Here is a 24,664-nt window from a genome sequence, read left to right as displayed (position 1 = left end):
ATTAGTTTATTTTCCTCTAAACATTAGCAATAGGTAGAAAAAAAGATATTACATTACATCCTATTTCACATGGCAATTCTGTCATATCCTGGTGACTTGTGTGCATTTGTACTGATGCTGCTTTTATGCATGCTTTAAAAGATTCCAAAAGCCCACCTCCACAAAAGCTGCTACTTCCTGCAGCACCAGATTCCACTCTAACTGGTCCTCAGTGTTGAAGCGCTGGGTGTAGTCCTCAATCTCCTCCGAAAGTTCCTGCAGAATTCACCGCAGGTGCTCTCAGACACAACAATAAACAGCAAACCGTGCTTTTTCAAACAGTAAACAGCATACGGTGAGTATGGGGATTACTCCTTTGTAAAACATAAAACATAAAACATAACATAACATAACTCAACATAACTCAGACATAAAACACAACAGAAAGATGCTTAAATAAAAAAGGAGGAAATTTAATTTTAAATAAAATAAATAATAGATAGATTTTTTAAATGCTATAATTTTTACAAAATGTATATGACTAATGGATAAACAGTATGCAATTTGACAGTGCCAAAATTGATGAGGCATGAATTTTGTCTTTATTCCAGCAGCATAAGTGGCCAACACACTGTCTGTGCTGAATTATATTTTTTTGGCAAGAACCTCAGTTCAAATCAAAATCTATAGTAAGCCATAGACGAAATAACTGGTCTATTTGATCTGCTGTCCTTTACTTACCTTAACCAACACCTTAACCAGGTCCATCTTGTTGAGCAACAGACAAACAACGATAAACCGAGCGTAATACCTCAGCTTTTTTACAACCAGCTCTGGCCTGTGCAAAGAAGATGGGACAAGATTAATCAACAATATAAGATAGAAATATAAGTTTGTTACTTTGTTCGTTATGATTTATTTTAGCTTCTTTTCACCTGTCTTCTTTGTTGACCTGGTGGTAATATGACCGTTGGCGAATTGCCGAATAGAAAGAGAAGGCTTCATTTAGGTAGCTTGTTTCTGAAGTGCGGAGGCTGAAAAAGAAGAATATGATAAAGCTAACAACATCAAAAAGAGAAACATGCAGAATAAATAGCTGTGTTAAAAAGGCTCCTTACTAGTAATGGTAGTACAACTGGCCAATTTTTGAGGCCACTTCACCTATCTGCCACCTCTTGAGACCATACCGGTTGTCCAGGACTTGTCTATTCTCCAGTAATGCAAAGCCAAATAAGAAATCATCTGTTATTAATGTTGACATCATTGGTGCAGAAGAACAATCAGAGGGAAGTCTGACCATGCACGTTAAATCTTTAGATCTACAAGCCAAGGAACCAACTTTTATTTCTGAGCTTCTGATAAAAAAAACAAACCTTTCTGTCTCAAAAATAGCTCTATCTAGAGGGCTGACCTGTGCTGCTGCTGAAACTTCCACAGCTTGGTGTAGACGTCAAACGTTCGGCCAAAATAGGACTGCCACTGCTTGTGTCCATATTGAGGCAGATCCCTGCAGGAGTGTGAAAGAACAAACAAGAGAAACGAAGCCAAATTCAGTATAATGATACGTTCTCCTCAATTGCTGTTACTCAAGCCTCAATGTAATGCTTTTAGGAATTTTTGACATTAAATGCTCAATTAAATGATCAAGTTCTTGTGTTTACACAGTCAACATTTGGACAGGAAGATATGCCACTGGAATTAGAAGTAAGAATAAGTATGGAGAAAGTATATAGTAAGGATTGCTTGATTGCTTGATATCATCATTTTGTATTTGGAAAGACCATACTGGAATTCAGTACCAACCAATACTGGAATTTTAAAAATGGCCATTTCCCGCTAATTTGAGACACTGTTAAGCACGTTCTTATACTGCTGATTCGCCACTGTATTCACATGCTCAACAGAAATGACTATGATTGGTCATAAAGGTCATCAGTTCACAGAACTCACCGCAGTTTACTGAGTGTAACCACAGATACAGGGACACTAGAGCATTTTAAAGCTGTGATTCATCAGTGGATCGCTCATATGTGAGCTTTTAGACAAAGCAGCTGATTGACGTGACTTTGAAATTCTTAAGTGTCCCTATATTTGTAGTTACACTTAGTAAACAGTGGTGAGTTAGGTGAACTGATGAACTTCACGGCCAATCACAGTCATTTCTGTTGAGTGCAATGGCAAATAAGCCATCAGGAAGCAAGCTCAACATCAGGAAATGGATGTTTTTAAAACTTCAGTACCGATTGATATTGAATTCCAGTATTGTGACAACCCTACTAGAGCATAATACCACAGTATGGATATTAAAGTGATACTATATACAACAGGTTCCAAACAATTGTCACAGTTATGCCTAGGAGGAAAATCTATTCTTAGTAATGAATGCAATAATAAGTTCATACATCAATTCTCCCAGTCACATAACTCAATTACTCATAGAGGAAAGTTTTTATGGGGTTCTATAATAGTTAACATCCACGTGATATTTGCACCTTTTGTAAGAATGAGTGTGAAGACATTTGTCACTTGTTTTTGTCATGCAATGTATCATAATTGTTTTGGAATGATCTACGTTTATATTGCTTTTCCAAGGTTAGTATGAGTGGTAGTTTGCATCTTAAGGATGTTATTAGTAATTTTGAAAACCAAAACAAGTCGTTACAAGCCACTGTGTACTTTCTTATACTTGCTGGGAAATTTGACTTTCACAAACAGAGGTTCCTTTAAAAAATTCTATTTTTATAGACTTTCTACGTGAAATAGAACATTTCATTAAATCACTTAAATTAATTGATAATAAGAAACCTGCTTCTTTTTGAGTTAACATTATGAGATACACTACAAAAAAAGTTCTTACTTAGATTTTTTGTCTTGTTTCTAGTCCAAATATCTACAAATTCTTAAATCAAGAAGCATTTTCTAGACAAGCAAAACATTTTGTCTTGTTTTAAGAAATAATATGCCAAAATTAAGTGAGTTTTTCCTTAAATCAAGCAAAATAATCTGCCAATGGGGTAAGCAAAATAATCTTATCAAATATCGCAAAACAATATTATTTTGCTTACCCCATTGGCAGATTATTTTGTTTGATTTAAGGAAAAACTCAAACTTTTTTGCAGTGTATTTAATGCTACTTGAATCTTTACCTTTTTTATTGCATTATTATTTCTTTTAACTTTTTAATGTACTTTTTGGTTTTGCTCTATATCTTGTGTCTCTAATGTGAATATTGTGTAAAGGAACTGTTCACTTTTACTGTATTCTGAGTTGTATTATACAGTTTCTTAAAATAAAAAAATAAAAATAAAAAAGAGATACTATATGCAACAAATAACGAACAATTTGTGAAGCACTGGTGAACATTAAAACAGCAACGTGTTAAAATGTATTTACCAATTGTTTATAGATAATATATACCGCTATTTCCAGTACTATCCAGAGTATTCATACAGAATATAAAAGTCACAATGCAATCTAGTTCAGAGGCCTAGATTTATCCACTGGTTGATGATTGGATGATGGCAGATTTGAAGGCAAGCTGACATTTCATTTTAGGAAGGGACTTGGTTTAAATTTGGACTAAATGACTTGGGAAGTCCAGAAAATGTCACCAGAAAGATCACACACATATAGACAAAAACAAGGATTTTAATAATAGATGAAGTGATAAAAAAAAATTCACTTTGTGGGAGCGTCTCAAAGACAATTTGAATGAGTGACTAAAATCAAGACCCTTGTAAATAACAATAACCTTATTTGATGTTAAATAAAATGTGCAATCCTATCACATTTACTTCTTAGGGGCTATTTAACCCTGCAATTATGATGCAATTTCATCAATCTGATCACAACAAAACTAAACGCAGAGGCAAAACGTGTACTTCCAACCACTTTCTGAGGTTGAAAACGCATTTGATCGGCTTGCATTAAGAGCATAAACAATCATAGGGCTGAATGCATTCAAACAGTCACAAAAGATCACTTTGCAGACCCAACATGTAATTTTCGTAGGTAGTATTCTAAGAAATTGCACCAAAACAATACGGATTATGATCAAAATCATAGTTGATCATACACTTTTTTTTCATTTGATTGCTTTCCTGCTTACTAATATGCCATATAACATGGACTATGTTGTTACGGTGGCGCAATGGGTAGCACAATTGCCTCACGGCAAGAAGGTTGCTGGTTCAAGTCCTGGCTGGGCCAGCTGGCATTTCTGTGTGGAGTTTACATGTTCTCCTTGTGTTCGCATGGGTTTCCCCGGGTGCTCCAGTTTCCTCCACAGGCCAAAGGCATGTTGTGTAGGTGAATTGAAGCCCAAAGTGTATGTAAGTAAATGCAAGTGTGTATGTGTGCTTCCCAGTGTTGGATTGCAACTGGAAGAACATCCGCTGCATAAAACATACGCTGGATAAGTTGGCGGTTCATTCCGCTGTGGCAACCCCAGATTAATAAAGGGACTAAGCCGAAACAGAAAATGAATAAATAAATGAACATGAACTTTACATACGATAGTAGTGTATCAGTTTATTTAGAGAACAAAAAATGAAGCATGGAGAATCAGATAATGCTGTTTCCCTTGTATCTCCACACAATACACAATAGAATCTGCTTTTTGAATGTGATCGAGGTCCTATGACTCATTGCTTTAATGACTGGTTTGTTTTACAAACAGTTGTATTAAAACCCACGTATAAACCATTTCTACCTTGACACTCATAATCCAAAACAACAGCAGAAGAGCCTTTCAAACACACAAGTGGTCATGGCTGTCATGGACTTATAATCAACATTGTTGCAGCGATGATAAGAGGACATGGGTGGTGGGGGAGAGCAAAAACAGCAATCAGAGAGAGTCAGAAAGTGCGAGTGTTTGGGCAGGGCTGTGGTGAGTCATAGTGCTACTGATGATGTGAAGGAATTTGATGAGCTATGGCAATCAGCTGGAGAAGTAGCTCTTTTAGCTCCGTCGCCTCTGCTCGCTCTTTCTTTCGTCCTTTTTCCCCCCGAACCCTCCCAAAACACCTCTAGGCCCTATTGTTATCATCAGAGGGTTGCTATGACAACAGAAGCAAGGGCTGGAGAAGGAAGGGAGGTTGCGAATGTAGCAGGTAATGCAAAAATCCCTCATTTACACATGCTCCCACATGATAAACCTGTATCGGGTCATTCAGGGAGAGGTGAGGAGACAAAAGATAGTGTCCAAGAATGCCCTCAAGTTAATTCACAATGCTACAAACGTCAATTAAACGCTTGCGCACAAACACACCTCCTTTCATTCATGTTGATTTGGTTCAACACGGCGGAGCTTGTGCGCATTTGATTTCTAGACCTTTCATTCATAACATGAATTTCTAAGCGCTGTGAGGTTATAAAAGGTAGATCTGCGAGATTTACGGTTCACCTTGTTGCCCTTGTGGGCTGAGAGAGACAAGGTCAGGAAGGAGATAGGTGCAGTCATTAGGCAGGGCTTTAATTTCACTACATGCACCATTAATTTCCCATCCTCTCTGACAGCATTAATACCCACAAGACAGATTCACTGTCAGAGCTCAGCCAGGGACAGACCTGTAAATTAGGGACGGCAGGAAAGGAGGGAGATGGACGCTGTGTGTGCAGATGGGGTCAGATGTGGTATGGTTGAGTAAAGCCCGGGACACAACAAGTCGACATCAAAAAAAAAGTAGTGGTGATGTCTGATACTGTCTGGACCAAAAAGCTGCTTGTGAACACACCAAAAGGACAACAGCAGACTGAAACGAGAATGCTTGGTCTGCGTGAGAGGATTCATCTTTCCATGCCTGAAGATTGCAGCATTATCATTCCACAAAGGGAAACCAGAACTACTGTAGTGCTGCACACATATAAACAGTAAACAAAGCAGCATTTACGCACCGGTTATACAGTAGCTACTTTTCGCTTACAACAGAGTTAGAGTGGCCAGAGGCACTGTAATGTTAAAGCAGAGAAAGCTAAATGCGGTCCAAAACGCTTGTATTTACACAGAGCTTCTTCTGTTTCTGTATTTTGGCTTTCAAAGGACACGACAGAAAGAGAAAAATTATTACAATTTAATTTTAATTATGTTCCAGTGAATTATATAGAAAAAAGATATAGCTAGCATTTGACAAAGGAGAACTTCCAGAATCTCTCCCAGTTCAGTTCTGGATTCGGCTAAAACTCTCCAATAGACGAAGCTGTGGATTGTGAGTCACAACCTGTATTTTTATTGGTTAAAATTGATCAATGTTTTGATGATTCTGCGATTCATCAAAACATTGGCAATATATTCTAGAACTGATATAACTATACTGATTATATCTTCATAATATTATATTTCACTGTTATACCAATATGTAAGAAAAATTTGGTGGTTGATTAACTATGCCTTTAAAAATCAAAACAACTGAAAACATTTGTTATTTTGACCAAATGGTATTTTCTGACAAAACAAAGTTCTAAATGACAACATTTTTAATAAGAAATGTCAAATTTGATTAGAGTTCATACATTCATTTTCTTTTCAGCTTAGTCCCTTTATTAATCTGGGGTAGCCACAGTGGAATAAATTGCCAACTTTTCCAGCATATGTTTTAAGCAGTGGATGCTCTCCCTGCTGCAACCCAGCACTGGAAAACACCCATAGACTTTTGCATTCATACCTACACATACGGCCAATTTAATTCAATTCAATTCACCTATAGCGCATGTCTTTGGACTTGCGGAGGAAAACGGAGCATCCGGAGGAAACCCACACCAACACAGGGAAAACATGCAAACTCCACACAGAAATGACAACTGACCCAGCCGGGGCTTGAACCAGGGATCTTCTCTACCCACTGTGCCACCGTGATCAAAGTTGTATAGAATAAAATAAATATTACTATGTTACTCAAACACACACTCAGTCCAGTAAATCCAGAGACTGCCCGTTAGACTAGAGTAAAGCTGCAAAATTAATCGGAAAAAGATCACAATCTCGTTTCGACCCCCTAGGCGATCTTAATCCAGCATTTCTACGATTCTGCCAATCATATTTTTAAGTTCAGGAGAGAAGAAAAGGAGGCCGCACAAGTCTTCACATTGTTTTACATACGTTGTTTAGCAACATGGACACCAATGGTGTTGAAAGAGTAACATACCGTATTTATAAGGTATAATTCACCCAAAAATGCCATTTCTGTCTTAATGTAATGAGGTTTTCGCGGCCGCGATATCACATGTGACCTGAGCTGCAGACCGTGAGCTGTTACCACAGAGAGAGCGGGTGCACGCCTGTGAATGAAGTCTACTTTAGTGAACAGAACCTGCATAGGCTGTAAACAACAAGTAGTAAAGTTGTAAGTAACATTTAGTTTATTGAACAGAGTGGTCATTTGAGAGCTGCGCGGGAAGTATGAACTGCACTTAGCAGTGAAAATGAAACCAAAAGCATGCACATCATTTAAATAATCATATCGCATTAGAGAGTTATGATTGCAACAAGCTTTTAATATGTTTTTATTTCATAGTGAACACAGAGAGTTGTGCATGAAAATAAATGTTCAACAGCGTCACTATAACTACTCTAGCCTACATATTGTTAAATATAATGCAAGACAAGAGGGAATCTGATAATGACAAATGTCTGATTTTACCAGTAGAAAAAAAATGTCTAATAATAGTGTCAATGACAGATTACAGGCATATGTCTGAAACATAATTCAACATCAGAATTATAAATAGTTGTATTCTGATGTAACCACTTTACTGTGCTTTAATGTCCAGGACCAATTTAATGTCTGTTCAAGTCCACCAATTTAAAATTGAGCATTTTACCCAACAGTAGACCTACATATAATATTATTATAGTTTTTTTACCATATGTTTGAGAAATAACAATAATAATAGCCCACTAATATTAACCTTTCTTTTACATCTACAGAATCGTGAGAAAATCATTTATTTATTTTAAAGCAAAAAAAAAAATCATGATTTTAGCCAGAATCTTGCAGCTCTAGACCACAAAAAGAAGAATACAAATATTTGAATTTGAAAATGTCAAAGCCACTTTAAGTGCCTTTTTATTGAGTCATGCTTGCTTAATAAAGACATACCAAAAAGGTGAGAGATAGTGAGAGCCATCAAGAAGTGGAAGCATTAAGTAAGGAAATGGGCCCAATTAATAATAGCTGTTTCATTACTGAATACTTCAGGGTGTTGCTAAGCATCAAATACAGAAGTAGGCCGTCACCGGTTAGACAGCCTAATTAGCATGGAGAAACAGGGCACAGGGGCGTGGCCTCATAACAAGTATGCAGTCCTGTATTTATAGTTGACACATGCTATCATTAAGTTATGAAACTTACAAATCCATATACATGTACCATAATTGTTGTACTAAGCATTAAGACTTTCATGCAGGAGTAACGAGCAAATAAGAACTAAATGCAAAGTAAAACCTGGAGTGGTGCTACAATGCTAATGCTAACATCAGCTCAGAAAAGTGAAAAGGTTTTTTCCTATTTTTTCCTAGTATTAGAAGATTCACCATAATCACCCTTTAAAATAAAAACTGCTAGAAATTGAGACAAAACAGCCAAAATTGTGACAAAAAATACACAAACTCTATAAGGATTGTTTATCCTTTCAAATGCAGGCATGCAGGTGTTTTTCTTCTCTCCTTGTTTATGGTCCATCTGCTAAAAATCATATCTTTGCTTGTTTACAAAAGTAACAGCATACCTGTTTAAAATAGGGGTTACGTGGCAATATACTGTGACAAAGGTATAATCTATCAGATATTTAGTTTAATTTTATGCATAATGACAATGTGTTTTCAAAATATAATACATAAATATGATCATTTATAGCACGGGTGTCAAACTCAGTTTCTGGAGGGCCGTAGCCCTGCACAGTTTAGTTTCAACCCTGCTCCAACACACTTAAGCCGTGGTCACACACTGGACTTTTCTCTCCATAGACTTCCATTCATACGCACGTGAATGCAACAGACCGGAAACACAAGCTTGTGCGACAAGTTTCGCAGTTCGCTGTGAACTCTGGAACTAGAAAATCACATCGCGTGACTGCATGAGACCAATAGAAGATCTAAACATGACAGACATTCAAAATATAAACCAATTACTTGCTTTTTTACATCTCTAATCATCCGGTTTAAACCTGCCTCTTTTCATAACAACGTACGACAGAATTTTCCATGCACAAACTCAAGTGTGACTGCGGCATTACCTGCAGGTTTCGAACAAGCCTAAAGCACTTAACTAGTTTGATGTGGTGTGTTTAACTAGGGTTGAAACTAAACTGTGCAGAGCTGCGACCCTCCTGGATCTGAGTTTGACACCTGTGATTTAGAGTCGTGGTTCCCAAAGTGGGGGTCGGGGTACAATGACAGGGACTTGTTTGATTTCCAAAAGTCAAATAAACTTTATTAAACTATTAGAATTACCCTATTTTATCCATAACCCACAGAAGAAAAAATTGTTGTTAATAGTTACATAAAAAAAACAACAACAACATGAAAATAAAAAGCCATCAGCCTTTGATTTTTTACAAATATGGTGTGTTTACATTAGATTAACAACACAGCAACATTGCTTTTATAGCACCAGGTTAAACAAAACCAAATACATTAAAAATAAATACCACTAATATTTATATAATAAAAATAATAAAGGCCACTATGGAGAATAGACTGAGAACATTATGCTCACCAGTCTCTTTAGCTGAGGTTAATATTAATTAGACAAATTAATAAATGACTATAAAAATACATGATTGTTAAACGGTTGCACTATTTTGTGTTGTCAATATGCTCGTGTTTCTATAGGTCTATTGATGTGTGCACAATTTTAAGAGGCGCCGGAGTGGACAAAAGTCAAAACAAACGCAGAGAGAGACAGAAAGCTTTTTTAATTTTTTAAAAATATTTTCCAACTTGTTTAGGCGACATCTAATATTAAGTTTCATTATTTTGTTGCACTGCAGTAGCCTACTGCAAAAGCGCTGCAATAAAAATGATTGGAGCTGTCATCACATCAGCGAGTTCACAGAATTTCCTCTTCTGTTGTTTAGTAATTGGATGATTAAAAAAAAAAAAAAAAAACTTTTTTTTTACCTCTCAATAAAACCAAAGTCCCTTTATAGTATTCTATAGCCTTTGATTGAACCCATATAAAGAAAAGAGAATATCAGTTTGTTATATTACACGCCTAATGAATTTTTTAATTTAATATATAATGGTGTTCAACATATCTGCTCAAAGTTTAATACATTGTTTAAGTCTAAATGCATTTTTTCAAGATATTAATTCATTAATTTATAATTTTTTTAAATGTACATGATCACTTTCAGTATCTTTAGGACACACCCGAGTAATAAATAGGATTTTAAAGTCAGCAAAACTGCTCAAATTATCTTAAATAAAGTGCTAATTATAACTTTACAAACGTTACAATTGTATTAACAAAACGTGCCATCTTTACTTTAAATAGAACCCATGAAAAGATTTTGTAAACTTTTGTCCACTCTGGTGCCTCATACAATGTTTGTATATTTATAAGCATCTCTGATGAATGAGGGGGTCGTGAGTCACTAACATTGTTATTTTGGGGGTCGCGGACTGAACATTTTGGGAACCGCTAATTTAGAGCATTTATTTGCAGAAAAACTGTTCAGACTATTCATCTTCAGACCTTGATTATAAGAAAATATGTATACTGTATTTTATATACATATACACACATACATGCATACTGTCCAATATTTAAGGTCTAAAAACAAAATATTTTATGTTGATCCTACAAACATGACTAACAGAAGTGACTAAATTTACATATCATTATCATGAAAATAAATTTCTCCAACAAAGATTTTGGTCATATCACTCACCCCTAATTTGAGATATAATACATGTCTTGCAGCACAGCAATCTAAATTTTATACTTATAGTTTACTCTTAATAGAAAAAACACAACTTCAGCAATGTTTTGCAATGAATACATGCTAAAAAAAAATGAACAATATTTATTTTTTATATTGGGTCGGTTACTTTATAAACCCACCTCTTAGACTGTAGAAGTCTCAGTTGTGTATGCAATATAAATAAAACAAACATAGCCTGTACATAAGGACAGGGTCTGGATACACAGATAAGAGACGAGGGAAGGAATACAGATTGTGAAGACAAGAAGCAAAGAGAGAAAGAAGAAGAAGAGAGAGCTAAAAGAGAGAGAGAGAGAGCCCACAGCTACTGACATACTTGTCCTATAAATAGTCTTAGCTAAAAATGACTGATTAACTCAAACGCAACCTACTGGCCACTGAGAAATGGTGATAAACACGGAGTGACGTGATTGGTTTTTTTAAGAGTGTGTGTAATGCAGAGACAAACGCTGGCAGATATGAGGGGGTGGAAGAGGAGCGCTGAAGATTCATTCAGATGTAAAACTGAGCTCACTTCACGCAGACATTGGAAAATATAAAGGACTCTCAGCTCCCTACGGATGAACAAGCAAACATCAACACATACATAAAGCAAATGCAAAGAAGAGACATTAAACCTGCTCATCTAGAGATGCAGAGAAAATAAATAAATAAATCAACCACAGCCACGAAATAGGCTACGCTCATGCTCTTCAAAATATAATTGTCAGACCCATTTTAGAACGCTAAATACGGTCACGTTCATACAGAGTTCAGCTAAAAATGAGAGCGAGACTCAACTTCTAGAAACCAACTTCTATAAAGAGATAGATCACCCAAATATGAAAATCCTGTCTTCATTTAATCAACCTCACCAACCTTGTATGCAAAACCAAGAAGACAAAAGTCTGCCGTTCAACATAACAATCTGAAACAACATGAGGGTTGCAAAACGATAATAGACTCTTACTTTATGTTACATGTTTTGTTATGTTACATGTTATTTTTCATGGTATATGTTACAGTACATGTTATTTTATGTTATATGTTATGTTATATATGTTATGTTACATGTTATATGTTATGTGACATATTATGTTATATGTTGTTATATGCTATTATATATTATTTGTTATATTATATGTTATGCTACATGTTATGTTATATATATATATGTTGTTATCTGATACGTTATATCTGTTAAGTTAAGCTACATGTTAGGTTATATATGTTATATGTTATGATACATGTTATATATTATATGTTATGATATACTGTATATTATATGCTGTTATGTTATATCATGGTTTCCGCTACATTCATTCTTCCATGGCGGGCCGCCACGCCAAAATACATCCCGCCACGGCTACATTACAGCTTCTCATTCAAAACGTTTTTTTTTTTTGATAGCGGGTAATAATCTCACTAAAACATATTAAAGGGTAAGTGAATTATAACAGCGCTAACTTTTCTGTAACCATAGTAGTGCTGTGCGTCAATTGTTTACCCTTTAAGGTGACTGACTGACTGACAGGCTGACAGGTGCGTGATGCGTGAGGCCAGCAAACACTATGTATAGCCATTTCACTTTACTTCAGGACGCATTAATGCTACTAATAGACATTCAAAAATATTCCTAGCAAATCTAATAAATGCTGGAGACATACTCGTTACATAAATGCACTAAATCGCACCCAGCAGCATTTGTTTGAGAGCGCACATGAGGATCTGCGCACTCTTGAAGCTTATATGTTATGTTACATGTTATATGCTATGTTATATAATATGTTATATGTTATGTTATGATATATATGTTATGTTACGCTACAAGTTATGTTATATATGTTATGTTATTTGTTATGTTACATGTTATGTTATATGTTATGTTATATATAAATATGCTATATGTTGTTATATGTTATATGCTATGTTATGTTTTATGTTACCTGTTGCTATGTTATGCTAGATGCTGTTATATATGTTATCTGTTATGTTATATATGTTGTTATGCTACATGTTATATATGTTATGTTATGTTTTGTTATATATGTTATGTTATGCTACATGTTATGTTATATATGTTATGTTATATGTTATATTATATGTTGTTATATGTTATGTTATATAATATGTTATGTTACATATTATGTTGTTATATGTTATGTTATAAATTATGTTATATATTAAATGTTAAATGTTATATGTTATGTTATGTTATGTTATGTTATGTTATGTTAATTAATTTAATCATCATTCATTTTCTGTTCGGCTCAGTCCCTTTATTAATCTGAGGTCACCACAGCGGATTGAACCGCCAACTTAGCCAGCATATGTTTTACGCAGCGGATGCCCTTCCAGCTATAACCCATCACTGGGAAACATCCAAAGACACTTATTCACATTCAAACACTACGGACAATTTAGCCTGCCCAATTCCCCTATACCGCATGTTTTTGGACTGTGGGGGAAACAGGAGCACCCGGAAAAAAACCCACGTGAATGCAGGGAGAACATGCAAACTCCACACAGAAATGCCAACTGATCCAACTGAGGCTTGAACCAGTGACCTTCTTGCTGTGAGGCGACAGCAATACCTACTCCGCCACCGCGTCACCTACATGTTATATGTTGTTATATGCTGTGTTGTTATATGTTATGTTATGTTATGTTATGTTATGTTATGTTTATGTTATGTTAAAAACTCTCGCCACTTTAAATGGTCAAAGACTCCCAACAATGCTTGACTGACAGATTACATAATCTGATCTGTCAGCAAAACATAAAGAAAATCAGTAGGGCACAAATGTAGATAAAAATTGCAGCCATTTATCCGATAAAATTTTTTTTCAGATCTTGTCTCCCGGAAATCTTGTAAATTTAAACCAAATACAGAAAAGTGTGCCACATGTCTCAAACATTTGGACGTTTAGACGTTTAGAATGGCAGTGCTTAGCATAACGTCTGAGGTTGAGAATGTATTTTCTAGAAACTATTTGCAGGGCTCCAGACTGTTAGTAAATGACCATTACTTAACTTGCTTAACATTACTTAATTACGTAAAAAAAATATCACGGACAAGATTTCTACCAGAATTCAATTTTTTTGTTGCGATTAATTGCTGAAGCTTTTATTACAATATGCAGAATTGTCCTCATGATATTGATCAGATGTTAACAGATGTAATAAGCAAAAATTACTTGGTGTGCATTGATTTCTTGTGTAAACATGTTCTTATTGAAGAAACTTTCAACCAAATTAAGTGCAAAAGGATGATAAAGTATAATGGCTCTAATTAGTGAGCTTTAGTTAATGCATTCAAATCCCTATTAAGAAATAGGCTTATTATAGTTTTATGCTATAAGTTGATTAAAATATAACAGAATTTTATTAGTCATTAACTCCATTAAATTAAACATTGACTTAAATTAATCACGTCTTAAGGCATTTGCTAAGAAATTAACATCAGCTAAAAATCATAAAATGCTTTTGTAGTTTTCATAACTTTGACTTTAGTTACATTTAACCATATTGTATAGAGTTAATGAACAAAAGGCCAATAAAAAGACAGAATTTTCAATATTGTAGGCAAGATTAACATGTAAAATCGATAATGCTTGAAAATAAATTGTCAAAGTATTTACACATTTGGTGCTGTGGTGAACAATCACAATCTAAATATTCTTAAATTACATTTTAAACACTTAAATAATAATGATTCACTGTATTTTGAAGTGCATGTGATATCAATATTGTGCATGATCATTATAACTATATATTGAATTACTGAATATTAGCATATGTCTACACAGAATACACCAAAAGTGGAACAAAACAGCGGTAATTGTTTGAACTGTGCACCACACCATTTATCAGCTCGGTTCAAAAGAAAACAAGAGATTGTGTTTCGCTGGACTAGTTGTTTACATGATCACTAAACAATGCTATTTGACTTTGTTGCAGAGCTCTTTGGTACAAACCACAAATTAAACTAGCTTAAAGCCAAATGAAACAGCACTGTCTTTCTCCACAACATGTCAGCACAAACACTGTGCAATAATGATCAAGTCTGAAAGATTCCTGTTCTTCAAACGTTAAATATAACATTTGGCAGGGCTTTCTAAAACATAAAATAAGTTTAAATAATTAGCACTGTTTTGTTCCACTTTTGGTGTGTTCTGTGTAGACAAATCCAGATATTCAGTAATTAAATTTATTGTTACAATGAAGATGGAAAATATTATTGTTACAGAAACTTCAAAATACATAAATAATTATTTAAGCTTTTGATTTGAAAAGATGGTAGTTTGCAATGCGTTTTTAAGCGTCAACACTTCAAATATTGCCAATATTACATGTGCAGTATATTAGTCATTCCGGCCTGATATCATGAGAAAACGTCATTCACACTAGCAGCAACTTTTTAGCTGCCTGTCGCTCTGGGTGGCGACCTGCTGCAAATGAAGTTCTGTGTAGGTCTACAGCATGGAAATATAATTAGCCACTGAGCAAGCTGAGAGAGGATAACGTGAGCTCTTAATTTGCATAAAGTAGAAGGATTGTCAACTTTGTCGCGTCACTCGAAACACCCATCTGGTCGCTAACAGCCGCTGTCGCTCACATACATAGATATTTACATTAGATGTCGCCAGCCCTGTTGTTGTCTATTGGATGGAATGCGTCAATAGAGCCACCATTTTAGTACAGGGTAACGCTTCTTTGAAATAAATGCAGGACCAAGCTGCAGTGGAAGACTGTGGCCATCCAGAGCCAGAGATATACACATATACACTAGGGTTGGGCATCTAAGCTATAATGCCGATCCGATACGTATCTCGATACAAAGAATACGATCCGATATATTAGCGATACATTTGTGACATATTGCGATGCAACACAATACGATTCACACCCATATCACGATACGATGCGATAATTCAGCACTAACTAATTAGATCAAGTTTGTGAGATTATGTGAAAGAGGATGCTGTGCCATTGAATGAGTTTGATTATTTATAAACCAAGCAAAACCAAGACTTTTTTTTACAAACTGGCTTTTCTCTCAGAGCCAGAGTGTCAGTTTACAGTAGAGGGCCATTTTAGAACATATAGCACATATTATTTAAGTATTTTCAAGATAAACAGAATGTATAAGTGCAATATATATTATAAATGTATATATTTGCACTCTTTCAACATAAATAATATTAGCATTGCACAACAAGAATTGTGATTTAACTTTTCAACTATGAAAACAAGTTTTACAAAGATATATTTTGCCACTGATTATTCAAAACTTAAGGTCGTGAACTAGCAGTGTTATGTTGCTTTGAAACATCACTATCACTGTAAACAACAGGCTGATAAAAATATAACAAACCAGCAATCTTCTTGCTGTGAGGTGGTCAAACTACCCACTGTGCCACCGTGACACCCAATTATTTTTATCATTATTATTATTAATATTATTATAATTAAATAAAAATTAACAGGAGGAGGTGTTTAAAACTTTCGTTCTCCGTGACACTAGGCTGAATATCTTTGCAGATGAACAATGCAATAGCATTCGTTATTGGCGTAGAGCGAGCAGAACTGTTGTGCATGGAAAAAAAAACTTGCAATGCTTTTCTCACCACTTTTGGAGCTGGTTGAAGCAGTGCGAAAGCCGGCGATGCAGAAACACTGGAAGATGCTTTCACAACAACACCGTGGCGCCGCTTCAAGTCAGATTAGTCGGACTGCCCGCGTATTTTACAGATGCGCGGCACATTTTGCAGATTGCATCTGTCCTGTCATGTCGTCCATCTTTAAATCCATAATGTTGCCATACTTTAGATTTAAAACTCAGTGGGGAATAAAATGTTTGTTTTGCTTCTCGCGCTTTCTGAGGGCGCTCCACTAGCTTCATCCGCACACCTGATACATTGAGTTGTAGTGTGTGCACATCCGCAAATCCGTTGCTAAGGCTTACTTTATGTAGGTCGATTAAATTATGCGCCAAAAACAGGTTAACAACACTTGTTAATAAATAAAAAATACATTCTATATTAAAAATATAAGCTGTATCTCGCAAAAACCGATGCATCTCGATTTGCTTCCAAAATTTCATTCATCCTCTGCTGCTCAACCGATGCACTCGCATCGTGCACGCGCATGACCGCGTATCGATACATATCGGTTAATCTTCCCATCCCTAATATACACATATATCTATGATCGGAAGCATAGAGCTTAGAATCACCAAGAGGCCACACTCTAGTGCGATTTGGGAAACAGCCACTAGATGGCGCGACGGCCATTTTGGAATGAAAATTCCAGTAGAACAACAGCATATTATAAGTCTATAAAATAAGCTATTAAAAGTGCTGATGATTGTGATTGTAAGTGAGGCATTGTGCCATTTTGATAAATAAATAAAAAACAAAATCTCACCAATGAAAATTTCTGCCTTTGTCCTTTGTTTTCTTTGTTTGCTCATACTACACCCATACACATCGCTAAAGTCCAGCATCTTCACGTTGGCACGCTGTCATGACTAGTGTGGTTGAATGAAATTGTGCTGGGAGCACTGTACAAATGTGGCGGCGCTACTGGCGCATGCTCAGGGTCTCTATTTTAAAAGGGAGGTGTGGCACCCAACCTTCATTGAGGATGAGCAGATCATATTAAGTTGTACGAATGAGATCGTAATAATTAATTCAAATTAACCACTTAATAAAAAAAGTTACAAATTGCTGTGAAACAGCATTGGTCATTCAGCAATTATTTTTATTAGTTGACTGTGGTTCTCACTCCTGGAAGTTACCGAACTGAGTGTGTACAGAATTGGATAAGGCACTTAAAGTTGAGGGGAAACTCAATATAGCCACAGTGATAGTATACAGTTGAGGCAAGATATATTAGGCCCCCCCACTGATTTATTAGGCCCCCTGTTTATTTTTTCTTAATTTTCTGTTTTACGGAGAGAAGATTTTTCAACACATTTGTAAACATAATAGTTTTAATAACTCATTTCTAATAACTGGTTTATTTTATCTTTGCAATGATGACAGTAAATAACATTTGGCTGCATATTCTTCAAGACACTTCTATACAGCTTAAAGTGACATTTAAAGGCTTAACTAGGTTAATTAGGTTAAATAGGGAGGTTAGGGTAATTAGGGAAGTTATTGTATATTGATGGTTTGTTCTGAGACTAACAAAAAAAATTGCTTGAGTGGGCTAATAATTTTGACCTTAAAATGGTTTCAAAATTCTTTTTTAAAATGGTTTTAAAATTCTAGACAAAATACAACAAATAAGACTTTCTCCAGAAGTAAAAATATTATCAGACATACTGTGAAAATTTCCTGAATCTGCTAAACATAATTTGCAAAACATTGAAAAAATTAAAAAATTCAAAGAGGGGCTAATAATTCTGACTTCAACTGTATGTGTGTGTGTGGCCTTTGACACAGACTTCAATAAACGTGTGTTGTGTAAAAGAGCTTGCACAGAAAAAGTTTCACATAATTCAGCTTTTTTTTCCATATAGGATTTATATAGGATGCCAGTATGAGCTTCAAGTCATCAGAAGGTTTTAGATTCTGTTGCTGTCTTCTAACAGTGGTGCTCTCATCAGTTTTGTGGTCTGAGTGCATCCCAAGCGATGTGCTCAATGCTGTCATAAATTTAAAATGCATTTGAAGTTGCTGTCGGTTAATTAAGATTTGGCCGCCTCCACTAGACTTGGTTAATAAATAAGGTTGTCTCAACTGTGATAAGACATTCTAATGTTAGGCAAGTCACCATATTTGATGCATACATTAGTCACTGTCACTACACTGTCAAAGGACTGTTTTACGGCAACTACAAGAACAGAAAACAAGCCGTACAAGAAGAGCAATTCAAGGGTCAAATCCAAACAACTGCTGAATAATTTAAAAAGAAAGAAAGATTTTTACATTCCTTTTTAGCACATTCTACTTTTTAAAAACATTTGCAATCAGCTTCTTTCCTTTTCCCATCTTTTTTAAAATCAAAAAATACATTTAAAATATTTTCATTATAAAACATATGTAAAAAAAAAATTAATAATCCAATACATTCCAAAACGCACGAATGAAGTCAATTATAGTCACATTTTATTTTAATGTACAAATCATGCAATTAACAAACCTTTAACTAAGACTTTTAGCTTAAAAAACTACTAATTAGCACCTTATTAATAGTTAATATAAGGTATTAGATCATACTTTATAAGTGTTAATAAAAAGTGAATATTTTAATAATAGGCAGCTAATAAACTAGTAATAAATGTTGTGAATTGTTCCTTAAACTAAAGTGTTACCTAAATTGAATTAAAGTATTAATTTACACAAGAGTATTCATTTACACAATAGTAATTAGAGGGTCTTCTTCATCATCAATCCTAACAAACAAAAAATGTTCTCAATTTCCCAAATGTTTAAATAAAAACAAGTTTCGATCTGTCCACCTGTTGGGTTTTGGACTATAAAAATAGGATGTGTGTTTGGATAGCCTATAACTTAGAACTGAATTTAAAAATTATTTTTAAACAAATCCTTGCGCTTAATAAATAAAATGAAATATGTAGGCTAATGGATGTCTAAAGTAAGTACACTAAAGTAAAAGACTAAAGTAAAGAGTAAAAGTAAAGTAAAGAGAAAGTTAAGAGGCCGAATGGAGGAGACTCATTCTTTATCTTTGCGTTGCAGAATAGAAAGAAAGAAAGAAAGAAAGAAAGAAAGAAAGAAAGAAAGAAAGAAAGAAAGAAAGAAAGAAAGAAAGAAATATGAATTAGGGAAATTAAATGAGTGAAGTGAAAAAAACTGTGAAAGACAGAAAAATAAAAGACAGCAGAAAGTGAAAAAATGAAGGAAAGCCATAAAGTAAGAAAGCTTAAAGAAATTTTACTCAAGGTCAATATAAGAACCTAGACAAGTAAACAACAAAATGCTCAGACACCAACAAGAGACTGACCTTAAGCCATTGAAAAGCTGCTTGGACTTGTCCAGGAGATAGCAGAAGTCAGTGACAGTTTTCCTCTCACAGAGAGGGATGTCATCCTCTGCCCCCACCCCTGTCATGGCAGCTGCTGAAAACAAAACACAAAAAAAAGTCAATCCAAAACAGCCTGTCAACAGAGTTATGCAATTGAGCACAAGTGGCTGAGGCTAATTTTATGAATCACAGTTAAACGAGCGCAGCAACACTTTAAACTGACATATTGTGGGAACGAGAATCTACATCAGTGACGTGGGCAGATGTTGAATCAGCTTTGACGAAAACTGACTAATTCCGCCTCCAAACAAACTGACTCGCTCTGACAAATTTGCACCAGAGTTAGAAAAATTTCACAAAGAAATTTTAAATAAACCATCTATAAACTTCACAAATTAATTAAATAAAATCCGTTGAACTAATATTGATATCACTGGAGTCTTTACAGGTCCCCTAAAGGCAGTCAATTTTCAGTGTATTCATGTCATTTCTATACAGAAACATGAACATAGGACTAGATAAATAAAGTAGTCTCCTCACATTTTTAAATTGCCAGTAGTATTTTGTCTATTTGTGAGATTGAGATAAACATCTTGACAGACAGTGGCTGTTTCTCAATACGCGTTCTTCAGCGATCTTGCTTCCTTCTCGAAAACGTCATCATCAAATGCCAAAGTCCAGTTCCAAAACTCAAGTCCGCAAGAACGGAAGATGTGTGAAAGTTCCCGGAGTGTTCTTCGTATCGAAGATGCATCGATGCAGACTTGAGCACTGAACTTGATCTAGAAGTCCCAGAAATCATTGCAACTGAATAAAGGAAGTGAAGCACGCCATCCTATTAAGATTTATTACTAAAGTTCAGAGGTATAACTTATTTATCTCAGGAGTTTCCCTAAATGAGACGGCGAAAGTAAACATTAACATGAACATTTGAATAAAAATATAAAAACATTAAAGGTGTTTATTTGCTGAAATTAATATTAAAATCTGTGTTATTTGTATTGTGTAAAGTATATTTGGTTGTTGTGCATGTTACATATACTGTATATTGAAAAGAGGAAAAAAATCATTGTATATATGCTGTAATGTTTAAACAATTTCCGTTAAAAATGCGTAAAGGTCATGTGACCATCAGGAAGAACGCAGTATCTCATTTTTCACAAGACACGTTCAGTGTTCTCACAGTCTCTGAAGGTTGTTCTTCCGAAGTGACCTCGCAAAACCGGTCTACACAAGAACACAAGTCCATTCTCAGCGTTCTTGGAATTGAGAAACAGCCATTGTGTAGTAATAATGCGGAGTCAGTTGGGCTATTTCTCCTCCCAATTTTCCAGCATTTTTCAATTTACTGTTTTATGTAGAATTCAAAGGGGTCCGATAGCTTCATAGTAAACTGCAAACTGTATTTCATCAAATTTTGCTTTGAATATGGTGAAGGGCTTTTAAAACATTAACAAATCTGTGTGAACTGGAAGTTGCGGAGACTTTTAATTTAGTATGTTGATGTTCCAACTGAAATAAAGACAGAGTTTTCTTTTGCGCATCATTCCCTCAGAGTAAATTAACGGCAGAGCCATTGAGAGAGAGAATTGCGACAACTAAAGTCCAAAATGTTCAATTGTCATGTGATTCATTTAGCCCTAAATAGTTCCAGAAAGTGCTTCACCGTTATTTCAAATGTTAGATCATGTAAAAACTTATTTTTAGAAACTTTCTACCTTTCAAAAGTGCAAAACCAGCCGTCATCAGCAGTTTCTATAGCGTTTTTACAATGTAGAATGTGCCAAAGCAACTTAACATAGAAGTTCTATTAAATTAAAACTGTGTCAGTCCAGTCTTCAGAGTTGAAGTTCAGATTAGTTCAGTTCAGTTCAATCTTCAATGTGGTTCAAATTTCGCTGCTGAAAGTCCAAACACTGAAGAGAAATCCATTGATGGGCAGCCCTACGAGTACCAAACCAAGCAAGCCAGTGGGGCATGACCGTTTCTCCTCTGGCCAAACTTCTTGTGCAGCGCTGCAGTCTAGGCGCCGGAGGCTGGAGAACGTCCATCGTGGAGAAGCTGCAGGTGTGAGGAGTCAACGTAGTTGTCTCAACTCTCTCTCTTTATGGCTCTGACTAACAGTAATAGATAGTATTAATATGCAGTTGCTTGGGTTGATGTCAAGTTATCAACAGTAGGACTGTCACTCCAAACATACAAGCAATGGACTTTCATTGAAGATTTTCAAAACAAATCCTGTGGATTAATTATTTACTTTAACAATAACAATTGAGCTACTTTGTATATTTTAATTTCAAAACATTAAAAAGTAAATGTTAATTGTAAATCCTTAGGAAATACTGTGATGCTTAAATTCTTGTTTTTTTTTTTTACATTTTAAAGGTTGTTTCATTTTTTTAAGTATTTGAACACCAAATACTAATTTCTGTTCTAATTTCAAGTCCTAATTTAATTTACTTGTCATCATAAATAAATAGACTGCTAAAAATCAGGGGAGGTTCAGTTTCTGCCAACTGCCCACTACATATGCCATCACCCACTGATCTATTCAGGCTTAACAATGGGATATTTCAAAGACTTTTCCTGTTCATAGGCAAGCTCAAAGCTTTAAGGACCTATAAAGATGGCACATAGTCTATTCTGTGAAGTTGGAGGAAGGTCAGCTCATATTGAGGGACAATTAATCTGCATGGGTTTACTAAAAACTGTAACAAGAATAATTCACTGCATTTACTCTTAATTGCTATACTCCATGTCACCATGTGTGTATTTCACTATTAAGTGCTTTGTGAATATGGCTTGGTGAGTGTGGTTGTGTGAGACTAGAAGTTGTCAATCAAACCAAACAGCACCACACATGGCCTCTCTGTGGTGGCAGGAGAGAAAATTGTGTGGTGTAGATGTGTCATAGTGAGGACACGTGGACTTCGCCTGGCTACACCAAGAGGAACTGAGCAGTGTGTGTGTGTGTGTGTGTGTGTGTGTGTGTGTGTGTGTGTGTGTGTGTGTGTGTGTGTGTGTGTGTGTCTCTGAGGGATGGATTGGGGGGGGAAAGAGAGCAAGGGATGTCAATGCCACAGAGGAAAGTAAGAAAGAGGGAGTGTGACAAACACATGCCTAAGGCTGAATGTGCAGTGCTTACTGCTCAGATCAGATGTTAAACTGGACCAGCTGAAGACAGTGTGGGGAGAGATCCACATGAGAGAATGAACATTGATACAAATCCATAATACCTATGTAAAGAGTGAACTTTAAACTTTTTTTGGTGCTTTTGCCTTTATTATTATTATTGGACAGTAGGGCTTTGGTGGTTTAACCAACTGAAATCTGAAAAAACTACTATGAGCATGTTGAAATTTGCTGTAAATCTCATCCTAAGGCCATTCGGCACTCATTGTGGAAACCCAAAAACCTGTCTGAATACACAATAAGAAACACAGGAAATTCAATGATGAGTAATGCAAACAGCTGTGATTATCACAGAATGATTACCTCAAACAGTTTAAGCCAAATTCAAATTTAAAATAAATTCTTGCGTAGCTTATCAGTATCCTATGACTCTGTGTAGTAAACTCCACTTCATCTAAATGCACGTGCTGGAGAATTTCTAGAACTAGTTTTACTAAGATAATGCACATGAAAATCACCTCTATTAAATCACCCAGACCTATAGGACAGTATATTAGACAGAAAGTGAAGTTGGAGAGAGGGATGGGATAAGAAATGCTTGAACTCACACTGCCTATAAGGCTATCGTCACAATGTTTACATGGACACCAATAATCTGATTTGATATGATTAATACAATACTCTGATTAAGAGTCTACCATGTAGACCAGCAATTTTTGATTACCTTAATCTGACTAAAGTCATAATTGAACTAAACAGAAATCAAATTATAGGTGCTGTGTGTAAGTTTTTGACTCTTCTAAAGCATAAAAATACCATAATATGGTTTGCAGATATTTAACAAACATGCCAAGTGAGCATCTAAAAAAACAAGGCTAAAGTCAGATATTCTGCTTTGAAAATGTCTGTATACGTGCTTTTCACTTGAGAGAAAGAGCAGCTGTTTCTAATATATCAATTTGAGGTGTTGGTTAGGACAAAAAAAAGCCTTTAATTGTGTAAAATATATCGCGTGCCATTGATTTTATTTAGAGCATGGTTTAAATCAGCCTTTAGGCTCGAGACTTGCTTATGGTGGCAATAATCTGGCAATCTGCGCTCCCTATGGTGTGCGATATCAAGTTCCATTAAAAACAACACACTTCCAGCAGTTCATACTCCCATGCAACGTCTCGTTTGTAATGGGGGGCATGCATGAAATGTTTCTGAATGAAAGTGAAAGTGCCAAACTACAGTTAAAGTCGAAAAAAAATTAAATGAAAGCCCTGAAACACAGATCCAGGTAGCTCTGTGAAGCAATGATGTTAATCGAATCATGTGCTATATCATGTAAACGAGATCATAAAAAGAACATTAAAAAAAGCAACTTATGTAAACACTTTAATCATATTATTGTCTTATTCAGATTAAGGCTAATAAGTTGATTACTGATGTCTATGTAAGCGTAGTCAATGTAACTTTATGTAACGTCAATGTAACCTTACTTCCAAATCGGGTAATGTGCAGAAAATGTAATTTCCCTTCATCTACTGATCTCTTATCTTTCGTCACTTTACTATGAAAACATCGCAAGTTTCAGAAATCAAACATTCACTGTTTTTATTGAAACCAAGCTGCCAAAATGGCT

The 24,664-nt window shown here is 35.4% G+C and overlaps 1 protein-coding gene across 9 annotated transcripts in view; it reads right to left on the bottom strand.

Moving 5' to 3' along the window:
- Nucleotides 1-24,664, bottom strand: part of scai (suppressor of cancer cell invasion) — a 53,600-nt gene that overhangs the window by 17,278 nt on the left and 11,658 nt on the right. For 5 of the 9 annotated variants that reach the window (XR_012406910.1, XM_021476512.3, XM_679172.9 and 2 more), the window contains exons 2-7: nt 19,885-19,999; nt 1,391-1,486; nt 1,098-1,184; nt 915-1,013; nt 721-817; nt 157-255 (exon numbers count right to left, since the gene is read on the bottom strand). Coding sequence is in view for 8 of the 9 variants with exons in the window: in XM_021476512.3 (XP_021332187.1) it covers nt 157-255; nt 721-817; nt 915-1,013; nt 1,098-1,184; nt 1,391-1,486; nt 19,885-19,991 (585 nt within the window). In the remaining variant the exon portion in view is untranslated. The remainder of the gene's footprint in view (nt 1-156; nt 256-720; nt 818-914; nt 1,014-1,097; nt 1,185-1,390; nt 1,487-19,884; nt 20,000-24,664) is intronic. The other 4 variants (XM_021476515.3, XM_073952283.1, XM_073952282.1 and 1 more) reach the window with 1 other exon arrangement.

This window comes from Danio rerio, chromosome 5 (assembly GCF_049306965.1).
Source record: "Danio rerio strain Tuebingen ecotype United States chromosome 5, GRCz12tu, whole genome shotgun sequence".
Classification (NCBI taxonomy): domain Eukaryota; kingdom Metazoa; phylum Chordata; class Actinopteri; order Cypriniformes; family Danionidae; genus Danio; species Danio rerio.
Note: the sequence above shows the minus strand (reverse complement) of the source record. Positions and strands in the feature narration are given on the sequence as shown.